This window comes from Erythrolamprus reginae, chromosome 5 (assembly GCF_031021105.1).
Source record: "Erythrolamprus reginae isolate rEryReg1 chromosome 5, rEryReg1.hap1, whole genome shotgun sequence".
Classification (NCBI taxonomy): Eukaryota; Metazoa; Chordata; class Lepidosauria; order Squamata; family Dipsadidae; genus Erythrolamprus; species Erythrolamprus reginae.
Window position 1 is genome coordinate 60,794,943 of NC_091954.1, and position 13,745 is coordinate 60,808,687.

Consider the following 13,745-nt stretch of genomic DNA (forward strand, 5'->3'; position numbering starts at 1 on the left):
TTTAGTAGAACATAATGAAGCACTGTCTTATAATCATGTCAAGATTTGTTTAATAGCTAACAAGTTCCAGTAGGACCTCATTAAATACAGCTTGACTTCATTAAACTCTTTTCAGGTTTAAGAATAACAATAATTGTTAATCCTCTTGTATATATATTTCTAGCTATATTTATGGTGGTCTGTTCCAAGAGGTAGAAAAGTTTCATTCCTGCGGGCTGTGTTCAATTTATCTTTTACTCCATTTTATTTTAATTATTTTATCTTATTTTATTCCCATGTTTTATTAACAGAAGCCTGGTCACTGACCAAAATGATCTTCTTTAAATGAAATTAAGGAGGCAGTTCCTGAAATAATAAGAATGCTCTGTCTCTCTACTTGTACTGTGTTCTCTGCCTTTAAATATTTTAGTCATTCTTTAGTTTTAAGGATTTTACTGAGTCCTGGAAATAAAGATTTCAACTTCCAAACTGAAGACATTTGTAACTAAAGCAACCTATCCATTCAGAACAATTAATAGACAAGAAAGGTGAGCATTCAATTGTCTCTAATTTTGTAGCATTTTTATTAATCTCGGGTTTTTTTCCTGTTCTGCTATTTAGGGTGATATTCAAAGATCAATAATCCGGGTGGATTTTGGAGATGGTAGTGCTGTGTCATATGCCAATCTCAGCTCAACAGAAGATGGAATCAGGCACATCTATCAGAATGTTGGCATCTTCCGTGTAACTGCGCAGATCAAAAACAGCCTGGGGACTGACACTGCAGTCTTGTATTTGCATGTAAATTGTATGTAATTACTGTTGGTATAACAATACTTTAAAGATAAATTGATGCCAATTCAGATGTTCTGCTTCTGATAAACACTGTTGATGGTACAGGTGTTAGGTTTTATTTGATGCGAACATATTTTAGAGATGAACTGAGAAATAGATAGGTGGGTGGAAAGGGAAAAGAACCAGAAATAAACAAATTGCTTTAGTCTATGATTTATGATGGTTTGATTTAATGATTCATGTAACATCAGAAGTATGATTTTTTTTCACGAATTTATTTATTTATTTATTCATCCATTCATCCATTTATTTATTTATTTATTTACCGTATATACTCGAGTATAAGCCGACCCGAGTATAAGCCGAGGCACCAGTTTTTGCCACAAAAACCTGGGAATCCTTATTGACCCGAGTATAAGCCGAGGTTAGAAAGTGCAGTGGCTACTGGTAACTTATAAAAATGGAAACCAATAAAATTACATTAATTGAGACATCAGTAGATTAAATGTTTTAGAATATTTATTTTAAAGAAAACCAAAATTAGCTCTGTAAATTTAAAAGAGGCTAAACGAAAGCAATCTGGTAATAACAATAAATTAAAAAGTAAAAAAAGTAGCTCAATCAGCAACCAAGCTAAAACCTATTTCTAACCCTAACCCAGGGCTCTTTAAACTTGACAGTTTTAAGACTAGTGGACTTCAACTCCCAGAATTCCTGCACCAGCCATGCTACCTCAGGAGTGGGAGTTGAAGTCCACAAGCCTTAATCTTTCCAGGTTTGAAGACTCTTGCATTTCTAACCCTAACCCAGGGCTCTTTAAACTTGACAGTTTTAAGACTAGTGGACTTCAACTCCCAGAATTCCTGCACCAGCCATGCTACTTCAGAAGTAGGAGTTGAAGTCCACAAGCCTTAATCTTTCCAGGGTTGAAGACTCTTGCATTTTTAACCCTAACCCATGGGTCTTTAAACTTGAGTTTTTAGAAGCCTGGAGAGAGTTCATGCTGTTTCCCCCCCCCCCTCTTTAGCTTGCTGGCTGATTCTTTGGCTTGATCTCCCACCCCTGATCCTCCCTCCTCCTTGTCTCCCTTTATTGCCCCATGTGTTGTGCAGGGAAGCAGATTTGCTAAAGAGATCCACTTGGGACGGCAGCAGGGAAAGGAGGAGGTGGAGAGCCAGAATAGCCCACAGGGGGGGAGGAGGAGGAAAGGAAAGAGCTGTTCTTCTCCTCCTTCCCCTGCTGCCGTACCAAGTGGATCTCTTTAACAAATCTGCTTCTCTCTCCAGCTGGAGGCTTCTAAATCCTGGAGAGAGTTCATGCCATCCCGGTCCCCCCCCCTTTAGCTTGCTGGCTCTCTCCTCCCCCCTTTACCTTGCTGGCTCTCTCCTCTGTATCTCCCTTTATTGCCCCATGTGTTGCGCAGGGAAGCAGATTTGCTAAAGAGATCCACTTGGGAGGGCAACAGGGAAATGGGGCGAAGGAGAGCCAGAATAGCCCACAGCCGCGGGGGAGGAGGAGAGGAAAGCGCTGCCCTCCTCCTCCTCCTCCTTCCCCTGCTGCCGTACCATGTGGATCTTTTTAACAAATCTGCTTCTCTCTCCAGCTGGAGGCTTCTAAAGCCTGGAGAGAGTTCATGCCGTTCCCCCACCCCTTTAGCTTGCTGGTGGGGCACCCTCTTGTGGTGATTCGGCGCCCTCTTGTGGTGACTCAAGTATAAGCCGAGGTCAGGTTTTTCAGCCCATTTTTGGGGCTGAAAAACTCGGCTTATACTCGAGTATATACGGTATTTATTTATTTGATTTTTATGCCGCCCTTCTCCTTAGACTCAAGGTGGCTTACAACATGTTAGCAATAGCACTTTTTAACTGAGCCAGCATATTGCCCCCACAATCTGGGTCCTCATTTTACCCACCTCGGAAGGATGGAAGGCTGAGTTAACCTTGAGCTGGTGATGAGATTTGAACCGCTGACCTACAGATCTACAGTCAGCTTTAGTGGCTTGAGGTACAGCACTCTACCTGCTGCGCCACCCCGGCTCAATTTGTATCATGATTGAAGCCTGATTGAAGCCATGATTGTGTCATAACCCAAGGCCAATTGAAAAAAATAGGAAGTAATTTGGCTAATTCCTCAAGTTCAAAAAGATCTTAGTTTTAAACATAGGCTTGGGTTGTTGTTTTAAACATAGGCTTGGGTTGTTGTTGTTGTTGTTGTTGTTGTTTTAAACATAGGCTTGGGTTGTTGTTGTTTTTTAACTTTTATCATACTTTTCTTTCTATAACTTCACATATTATTGCTTTTATTTCTATTAAAATTGAAGTTTTTAAAATCCAGAAGAGATCTAGATCTGTCTGGTTACTTCAAGGGGTCCGCCAGCAATCTGGAATACTAGACCATTTGTCCAAGCCCCTGTATTCTGGCAAGAATTTTTACCATGATACCTGATTAATCCACCACTCTTAGGAACATATAACTCTTAGGATTACTGCTTCCCTACGAATGTTGTTGGCTTCTGGAATTGGATATAAAATGTGTAGATCCCACGCCCCTTAAAGAACTGAATATCTTGTTTTATTTTTGAGATATGAACTTTTGTTTGCAATATTATTTGAAAAGAAAGAACAAATGAAATGTATGGATATTGATGGGTTTATAAAATATGCAATTATTGTATGTTTTCAACTGCATTTTTTTTTCACGATGATCTATCCTTAACCTGGTCTTTCAGGTCTTCCAATAGTACATACATTGCCACTCTAATTGAGTCCACCCACCCTTCTTCCACTTTTCTCAGTCTTTTCCAGAGAATTAAGTCTTTGCAATTTCTCAAAAGTCAGGTCATTTCAAGTTAGAACTCTGCACTGATTTGGTTGGTGATCCATTGATTTTGTTGTTGTCCACAGTATTATTCTTGTTAGTCTTGTTAAACACCAAAGGTGTCAATATTACTGATATTCTGCTTCTTCAAAATCTGACTTGAACTTTGGGAAAAAATATGACAGAAAAGTCTTGGTGAAATTTCAGAAAAGTTAATTATGTAACCTGAACTTTTTAAAATTTCATCATTCATATTGTTATATTGGATGAAGAACACTAGAGATATGTTGGAGGGAAAAATGTATCCATTGTTCTAAAATATCTTAGATCTACTTTATTTTTCTGTTGTTCCATGTATTGATATTGGAATCTCTGGGTTTAGTGATTGTTTCAGATGAAGAGCAAGATGAAGGCCCTATGTACTGAATTTCTTTTCCCCATCATTGGAACTTTTCTTTTTGACCTGAGAAGGAAATCTGTATTGTCCTACAGTCCTGTGATGTTCTCACCTTGTCCATGTGATTGTGATCACATTATATTTATAGAAATTTTTATTATTTATTTATTAATTAGTTTTCTATTCTGCCCTTCTCGAGGTGACTCAGGGTGGGGTGGGTATCACTCAGAAGGGGGTTAGTAGATTTAGAGAAGATCCCACCTCTCTCTGTAGTGTCTGTGCTCCTTTGTCCCCCACATCTTTTAATATTTTAATGGTAATTTTTTTTAGTTGCATTGGCATTCTTCAGTCTCAAAAGACCATGGTATCATGCTCTGGATTGTTATTGCTGTTTTCACTTTTTACTATTTCTGGTTTTAAGGCTTATAAGCCACTCACATTACCTCCAGATGAGATGGGTGACACATAAATAAAATAAAATAAAATCATAAATACAATTAATATTTAAGCAATGATTCTAATCAGTATTTAAACAACTTATTCTTAATTTCCACTTTATGCATAAACTAGTTGCTAACATCTCAAAATTAATTGCAAGGAGAGAGAGAGAGAGAGACAATAACCTAACCACAGTAACACACAGCCAAACAATCTGCTGCTATTTGCTAAGAAAGGTTTTGTCATCCTGTTATACTTTATATGCAAGTTAACAAGGCTACTGGATGGAAGACGTTTTTGTTTATGCAGGCCATGACCTGAGCCAGAAATGTCATTGTCTGTGTCATTCCCATCTAGTAACAGGATTGCAGCCATGTAATTGTTCTGTGTGTTTCAACAGCATATAATTTATTACATTCCTTGTCAGATCTTAAACTGCATAGGATGTGATGTTCTCTTCAGTGTTTCAAAGATTAAATTCATAAACAGAGTATGTAGCAGTAGAACCTCTTATCTGATAGAGTTTTTATTCTGGCTGAGGAAAGTAAGAGAGTTTATTCTGTATTTTATATAGATGACTAATTGTATATTTCTGTGATAGCATGATTTTTTATTTTTTATTTATTATTAGAGTTGAAAGGGACCTTACAGGTCATCAAGTTCAACCCCCTGCCTGAGCAGGAAATCCTACAGCACCCCAGCCAAATGGCAGTCCAATCTCCTCTTGAAAATGTCCAAAGTTGGGGAGTCCACAACCTCCACTAGCAGGCCGTTCCACTGGTTGATCGCTCTCACTGTCAGGAAATTCTTTCTCATTTCCAGGTTGAATCTTTCCTTGGTCAGTTTCCAACCGTTGTTCCTCGTCCGGCCCTCTGGTGCCCTGGAAAACAGTGTGTCCCCCTCCTTTCCATGGCAATGCCTTAAGTACCTGTATACAGCTATCATGTCCCCCCTAGCCCTTCTTTTTACTTGACTATCCTAGTACCCTTATCATTTTAGTTGCTCTTTTCTGCACCCTCTCTAGAGTCTCTATATCTTTTTTGAAGTGTGGTGACCAGAACTGGATACAATATGCCAGGTGCGGTCTGACCAGGGCCTTATAGAGTGGTATTATTTCCTCTCTGGTCTTGGAGTGTATCCCCCTGTTCATGCAGCTTAGGATTGTGTTGGCTTTTTTAGCCGCTGCTGCACATTGCTGGCCCATGTTTAGCTGGTTATCCACTAAGACTTCAAGATCCCTTTCACAGTCACTTGTGGTGAGTGTGGTTTCGCCTAATTTGTATGCATATTTAGGGTTTTTTTTGCCTAGGTGTAGGATTTTACTCTTCTCTACATTGAACTTCATTTTGTTCGTTTCGTGATGTATAATCATGCAGTGAAACCAAACTAAAATTAAACTTAAAATTGCTACAGTCTAATAAGTTATTGAAGTTCTAAAGTCCAGGATCTCATGGAATTTCAGATAAGGACTGAATTTTCTTGTGAGGAGATAAAACCTTGTGAGATTTCAATATTCTTGCCTTAGGAAATCTAATTTAACAACACCAAAATGTTAAAAGTTTTTTTCCCCAGTTTCACGTGATTTGGCCATTTAAATTGTTTCAGCCATGTTTTAATTTATCCTGAATCAATTCACCATAGAATGAAGACCTAAATGGCTGAGCAGCACAGTAGATAGATTTGTCTTGATTTCCCCCATGCTCTTTCTTGGTCCAAAATCATTCTGCCATATCCATGCCTAAAAAGTACTAGAACCTATGTATCCCCACTAGGTTTACTCACTAGACTGCAACCTTATCTATTGGACATTTTAGGTAAATAAATAAATAAAGCAGTTTTGCCACTGTTGTATAGTCTCTAGGTTTTACTTCCCGTCTGGTACCATGGGCAAAGTGTCTCTTTTTCATTATTTGTTTAATGTTACATATTTCTTTCCAATATTTACGAGGCCTTTTTTTTAACATAACCACTGCATGTAATACAAAGTTGCTTCTTTATACTGACATTTACCTTTTTTTTGTTACATGCTTTATCTATTTAATTATTGGTGGACCATAATTAAGGATTTTATACCAATTTTCCTCATAAGTATTGTTAATGATTTTGTTTTATTATTTTCTATATAATTCCTGTCATGATTGTATCCTTATTTTGCTTTTTAAGACTTTATTATATAATTTATCATATATTTTTTAACTTGTTCTTTCTCTATGTCATATTTTAATGACAGATTAAATGCCTAATCTAACTCTTTAACACTTACATCTCATTGATTCTTCATGTATGTTGTTTGTTTTTAAGGACAGAAAGAAAATTCTAGTGATGGAGAATACAATCTATTACACTACCAAATCTTTGCTTTAAAGTTATTAGAACAGTGAAACATCCATTTTAGAAAGCAACTAATGAAAGGTTACTGAATATGAAATAGAATTTCATATAACAATTTCAAAAGAATTATTGTGGTATATAATGCAATACAACTGTGAGAATCTATAAGCATATTTTAAATTTAAACTTAATTTAATTTAAACTTAATATTAACCGCTCCAAACGTGACTGTAAAAAATACAACTTCAGTAACTGAATTGTCGAAGCGTGTCGAACCCATTGCTGTAGTGTCATCCCCAATCCCCCAACACTTTACCCTTAGACTATCCACAGTTGACCTCTTCAGATTCCTAAGAGGTCAGTAATGGGTGTGCATAAGTGCACTAGAGTGCCTTCCATCCCCTGTCCTATTGCTCTTCTATATCTCCTATACCATTCTTCTTTCCTATATTTATTCTATTCTTTCACTGATATATTTTATTCCTATTTCTTCTCTTCTATTCTTTCTTAGATATATTTTACTATGAGTATATCCTCTATAACCTTCATTAAATATTTACTATATGTATACCCAATATAACTCTCATTGTGCAATGGACAAAATCAATAAATAAAAAATAAATAAATAAATATTTTACAAGGGTACTTCAACTAATCACACCAATGTTTTCTCTAAGACAGCTGAAGTATTTCCATATCACTTAATATTTTAATTTTTTAGGAAAATATACTTTTCTTCAACATAGCACAGTTTTTACACTTTTCAATGATTTTTAAATTGTGTGATTCAATTACTTTTTCCCAGTCTTGAATAATATAATTAACTCTACCCTTCACCCAGAAAGCTGCTGGACTCTGTGGCTTTACACAAAGCGGATTTGCAACATCAGCCCGTAAACTGTATCTTTGCCTCACAAATAACTACTTCCAAATAGCTCCATTACCATTGGTATCTACACAATCCCGTAATAACTTCCAGTTTAGAACATAAAATCACTTGCATATAGGCTTCATGGAATGCAAACCTTTTTAATTCAAAGAGCACACAGAATTCCCCAACTCCTGTTAGATACTTAAAGCATTGCTAACATTGTAAATAGTAGTACAACACCATCTGCTGTTTCAAAGCTGCATTTTTAAATCTATCTTTTTATCTTGTAATAGTTAATCAAAACTATCTGCTTCAGTGATTTTTCCCTAAACCAATATCAAAAATAGTAGATCCTTCAATTAAGAATATATATATTATCCTTCAGATGAGATTTTTGACTCAGCATTTGTATGTACAGTCTATATTGCTTTTCATATGTTATGACACCAGAGAGTAGCCTACAGTCCTATTGAAATTGCAAAACATAAAATTTAAAATCTGACAATGTTTTTATGAACATGTTTTTTTCTGATTTTTTCCTAATTTCTAGGTCCTTTAGAACATGTCCATTTGTCACTTCCATTTGTAACAACAAAGAACAAAGAAGTTAATGCCACAGCAATATTATGGCCCAGTCAAGTTGGAACCTTAACATATATTTGGTGGTTTGGAAACAACACTGAGGTCTGTATTTTATGCAGCAAAGTCAATGGCTAATTAATGTTATGGCCATATTATGAATGGGGGAGAATTAATTAAAGAAACAGATTACAGATCCCTGAAAATCACAGATAGCAATTCTCAGCACTTTTATGACACAAATCAGCTTTTTAAATTAACTTACTTAATACAAAAGATTTTGTTTTGCTCCACTATGAAAAATGTAGCTTAAAAATAATATATTCGTTCAGATTCAAGTACCTTTATGCATGTCTGTCATTACAGTTTTTATATTCAGAGTTGTCTTTATCATCCAGAAAAGGATAGACTTTTGATTGAATATCCCCACACCCTGGATTTGTAGATTCTCCGAATCACCTTCTGTTGTATGAAAGCATGGCAATTTCCCCAGTGTGTAGATTTCGAATTCCAGAACTCCATGGCCAACATGACCATTGACAAGAATTCTTAGAGTTGAATACATATACCTGGAAGTATTAAGGCTGGGAAACACTGCATTAAAGTGATACATTTGAATTATTAATCACTCACCTGCGATGCTGCGATTTTGCTGAGGCTTCCATTGCTGGGAAACCCCACCTCTGGACTTCCGTTGCCAGCTGAAGCGCCCGTTTTCACGCTAGTGGGATTCCCCTGCAGCCTCGCAAAATCTGGAGGTGGGGTTTCCGATGGAGGGGAGCCTCAGAGGAATCCCGCCAGAACAAAAACGGGTGCTTCGGCTGGCAATGGAAGTCCGAAGGCGGGGCATTCCAGCGACGGCAGCGGGTTCGTAAGGTGGAAAATAGTTCAGAAGAGGCAAAAAAATCTTAAACCCCGGGTTCGTATCTCGAAAAGTTCGTATGACGAGGGATTTGTAAGACGAGGTATCACTGTACCAAGAATTATCTCTGGATAAATCCTTTCTTTATTGTTATTGTTATGTGCTTCTTTGGTTCTTCATCCCCCCCCCCCTACTTTTTCTATTTCTCCTTTTGGTAGCCTGACGTTTCCTCCATCTAATCTTAATGATCCTTTATTTTCTTTGAAATCTGTAGAGATATATTTTTCAAGCTGGTGAAAAGGATATTGTTATGTAACAATTAAAGATATGACACTAATGCAAAGAAACTTCACTTCTTTAACACCACGTATCTAGTTGTTTTTAGCTCAGACTGACTGAAAGGTTAGAAGGGTCTTCCTTTTTATTTTGAATTGGCCAGATGCACAAAAGGATGGGTTGAACTTTTTTAGTTTGGATTTTGTTCACTTTGGGTTCATTGAAACATAAATTGTATGGGAATGTTCAAATTGACATGCTATTATGCATTAAAAATTGGAGGTATTAGAAAGGGGGAAATATCACTGACCAAATCTATCCATGTGTACATGTTGTACACTTTCAAAATTTGTTCATTATATTAAGCCTGAACTTGATTTGAACCCAATTGTGTGGCTTAGTTTTTATACAAGCCAAGAAATGCATTTGTTAATTATCATTATCCTTTTAGTATTTTATGAGCTTATTCATTGTTTTCTGGATATATTGGTAATTTTATGAGGCTTTTTTAGGTAATAAGTTTCATAGTTTATAGAATTTTTCATTATTTATGCTTTTTCATACAATTGAAAAATGTAAAAAAAATAAATCAGTGGCAATATGTTCCTAATGATTCTTTGGACATCTTTAATCCTAGTTTGTTTTTAGTAATTTGTTTGTCTTTGCTTTTAATTACTACATTAATTAATTTTTTTGTTTCCTTCTTTTGTATTTGCAGCCATTAATTACTCTAGAAGGGAGTATCACATTTACCTTCTCTACAGAAGGTATGAACATAATCACAGTACAGGTTTCTGCAGGAAACACAATTCTGCAAGACACCAAGATGATTGCAGTATATGGTGAGCTCTGTTTCTGTGCACTCTTGTTTATTTATTCCTTAGGTTTATTTATTCCTTAGGTTTCCCTGGCCATTTCCTCTTTCTGTGTTCCTGGCTTGGAAAAAAAGGAACATAAGGACAAATGTATTCAAGGCAACTATAATCAGATCAATCAAGAGCTTTAAAATTGAACTCATATATATTATGTTTTATAAGTTCAATGATCTATTTATCCTTCACAAAGTGCATTCTTTGTATTTCATAATAGATTTACACTCAAATAAATTATTACTTTTTAACAAGTCAGCACCTGGGTCATATAACAGAAACAGAAATAAACACATGATTTTAACCGAGAGCTGCACTTTCCATTTTTATAAATTTCCTTCATTGAGCATTTTTGTTAAAATCACCAGGAAAAACTTTTTTAAGATTTAAGGGGGAAAGAAACAAATTGTACATCAGGCCTTATTTTGACTAAAAACTGGGAGAAGAATTTGAATGTTTTCTACGGTTTTTAAAAATGACCATGGGACCTCATATGGCCTGGGGATGACAGCATCTCTCTTTTTAAAAAGGTCATTCTCTGTTCTGTTAGATCTTCTTTAATGTTGCATGTAAACTTGATAGTTTCCTTATATTAGGAACCCGCAGGACATATCTGTGGAAGATATGGAGACAGACTATTCAGACTGAGAGGATTTTCGCAAGAACGCTATTCTCCCCTTATTGAAAGGGTGGGGATAATCCTGGCAAGAGAGGGGAGTCCATACTTTCATCTGGATTTGGTGTTTTTACTAATTGCTCTTTTAATTAAGTTATGGGGGTGGCTGTTTATAGAAGGACAATTGTTTTAATTAATTTATAGGGGGTATTTTTATAGAAGATAATTGTTGAATGTATACAGCTGCTGAGTGTGAATGGGATGCACGGGATGAATTAGTTCAATGAAAGTGCCAGCCTGTCTGGCGCTGTAGAGACGGGAGGAGTGGGGGAGCCCATATCTGGGGTGGCAGAGGACCGGAATATACCGTCTTGGTGGGGAGAGGCAGATATGGCAGGATCCGTGGGGTAGGCCGCTCTTGGGAAACAAGAGCTCGTTGCTTGAAAGTGATCCCTTGTTCCGGCCCCATGAGCTCAACTCAGAGTACTGGTGATAGGCAAACTCTGGAGCCTGGGTTCAGGCTGTTGTTGCTCAATGCCAGGTCAGTTGTAAATAAAGCTCTCCTCATCTAGGATTTAATCTAGGATGAGGAGGCTGACCTGGCATGTATTACTAAGACCTGGCTGGGCCCAGAGAGGGGAGTTTCTCTCTCTGAAATGTGCCCAGCCAGGTTTCAGGTGTGGTACCAGCCACAACCCCAGGGAAGGTGGGGAGTGGCTATTACAGTCAGGAAAATCTTTAGCTTACACAGGATCTCTGCTCCTGAGATAGCGAGTTGTGAGTCACTCCTTGTAAAGTTGGACCTAGGGGTTCAGGTGGGCTTGTACCTCCCAGCTGCATGTCAACAGTCCTGCCTGCACTACTCAAGGAGGTAGCCAGGTTGGTGGTTGAGTTCCCCAGACTTATTTTCTTGGGGGACCGCAATATATTGTTACTCGGTGAATTCTCTGGGTTGGCTCAGGAGTTCATGGCTTCCATGACAACTGTTGTATCCTATGTAAATAGTTGGTTCCATGAGAAACGCTGTCTGAGCTAGAAACAGGAAGTCGCGCCTGATTGGCTCAGACGCGAGCTGCTCTCGTTTGGCGGGAACCGCAAATGTATAAAAAGAGCGGTTTCTCTCCAGGTAGAGCAGATGTGTTCCGCTGATTGTCACTTCCTTCTAAGAGCTGAATAAAGGAACCGTCTTTACCTAATCCCTGTCTCGGACTCTTCACTGGCGACGACGGACGGAAGAAACATGCGTGCAAAATGAACAACCTTCAAATCGGCCGGGCTCCTGAGTTCTTCGATCCAGAGAAATCCTCCTGGGACGCCTACATAGCCAAGTTCGAGATCTTCCTCGAAGCCGCGGGAATAAGGGACACCGACGCCGAACGAAAGCGGGCAATCTTCCTGAACTACTGCGGCTCAGAAATATTCGATCTCGCCCAGACTCTCACCGATCCGCTTCCAACCAAATCCGTCGCTTGGGACGTCCTGCAAGCCAAGCTCGCGAGCCATTTCAAGCCTACGAAACCAGCCGTCGTTTTCCGGCACCAGTTTTCAAGAATGGCCCAGTTCGAATCCGAATCCATTAATCAGTTCGCTACGCGTCTTCGAACGGTGCTTTCAAAATGCAAGTTTGATAGCCCGGAAGCTCGCCTCACTGATGCCTTAATTTTCGGCATGAGAAATGCCATGGTCCGGAACAAGCTCCTCACCGAAGACGAGCCGTCTCTCCAGGCAGTAATCAAGCTGGCACAAACCGCAGAGGTCGCCGACGCTGCTGCCAAAGAGCTGAAGGAGCACGACAAGCGAGAAGTCATCGCCAAGATCGACTCCACGTTTTCCCGCGCTGAGGCCCCAGACGACCTCAACCCACCAGCCCTCAACGAGGACAGCTGTTTCCTGCTGCAACAGGACCAGCCGAGACAACCCAGATTCCCTCGCCCCGTCGCCCCCTGCACCGGCTGCTGAGGAAACCATCCGCGCCAACGCTGCCCCTTCCGGGACGCCATTTGCCGCCGCTGCAACCGACGCGGCCATATCGCCGAAGCCTGAAGAGCACCTTTGCCTGAGGAATCTTTCTCCACTCCTCGTCCTCCTCGTTTCCAGACCCAAACATCTAAACCGCGCGAAAACCAGTTTCCCCGGTTTTCCGGCCGCAAGAACTACTCAACCGCTAACCGCAACTACTCAAGAGGTAACAATCAATTTTCCGTAAATAGCACGGAAAGAAAAAATGGGGGCAAGATTGTAATCTCACTGCTCCTAAACAACAAGCCATGCTCTATGGAACTTGATACGGGGTCTAAATACACCATTATGCTGTGGGAAAAGCTTTTAATGTACATGCCTAGCCTCTCAAAGTCTGACCTTTTACAAACTTCATTGGTAATTAGAGATTTTCAAGGGGGAATTATACCTGTTCTAGGCCAAGTGAATGTACCTATTATGTTTAAAACTGTTAAATGTACCCTTCCTATGATTGTTGTTGCAGGGGCTAGACACTGTCTCCTGGGTTTGGCTTGGATGGAACCATTGGGAATTGAAATTTCTGGTATCTGTACTGTTAACTCTGATAGCATGCCTAACTTCTTACAGGAATTCCCAGAAGTGTTTAGCCCCACCTTGGGATCGTATAAAGGGCCCCCTATCTCCTTTTCTATTGACCCCAAGGTCCCTCCTGTCCAGCTCAAACCACGCAGGGTACCCCTCCCGCTCCTCCCCAAGCTTGACCTACAGCTAGATAATCTCATAAGCCAGGGCATTTTAGTTCCTGTAGAGCAGGGGCCATGGGAAACACCCATAGTCACGCCCCTTAAACCAGATGGCTCTTTGAGGGTTTGCGCTGACTATAAGTCTACGCTCAACAAAGCCCTCCAACATCACCCTTACCCCATTCCAGTGGTACAACAGCTCCTTCACTCCCT

The 13,745-nt window shown here is 39.2% G+C and overlaps 1 protein-coding gene across 1 annotated transcript in view; it reads left to right on the forward strand.

Annotated features, from left to right (window-relative positions):
• LOC139167803 (VPS10 domain-containing receptor SorCS1-like) overlaps positions 1–13,745 on the forward strand; it is a 372,414-nt gene that overhangs the window by 332,389 nt on the left and 26,280 nt on the right. Inside the window, exons 18-20 of the mRNA XM_070752750.1 lie at positions 601–787; positions 8,179–8,312; positions 10,064–10,187. Coding sequence (XP_070608851.1) covers positions 601–787; positions 8,179–8,312; positions 10,064–10,187 — 445 coding nt within the window. The remainder of the gene's footprint in view (positions 1–600; positions 788–8,178; positions 8,313–10,063; positions 10,188–13,745) is intronic.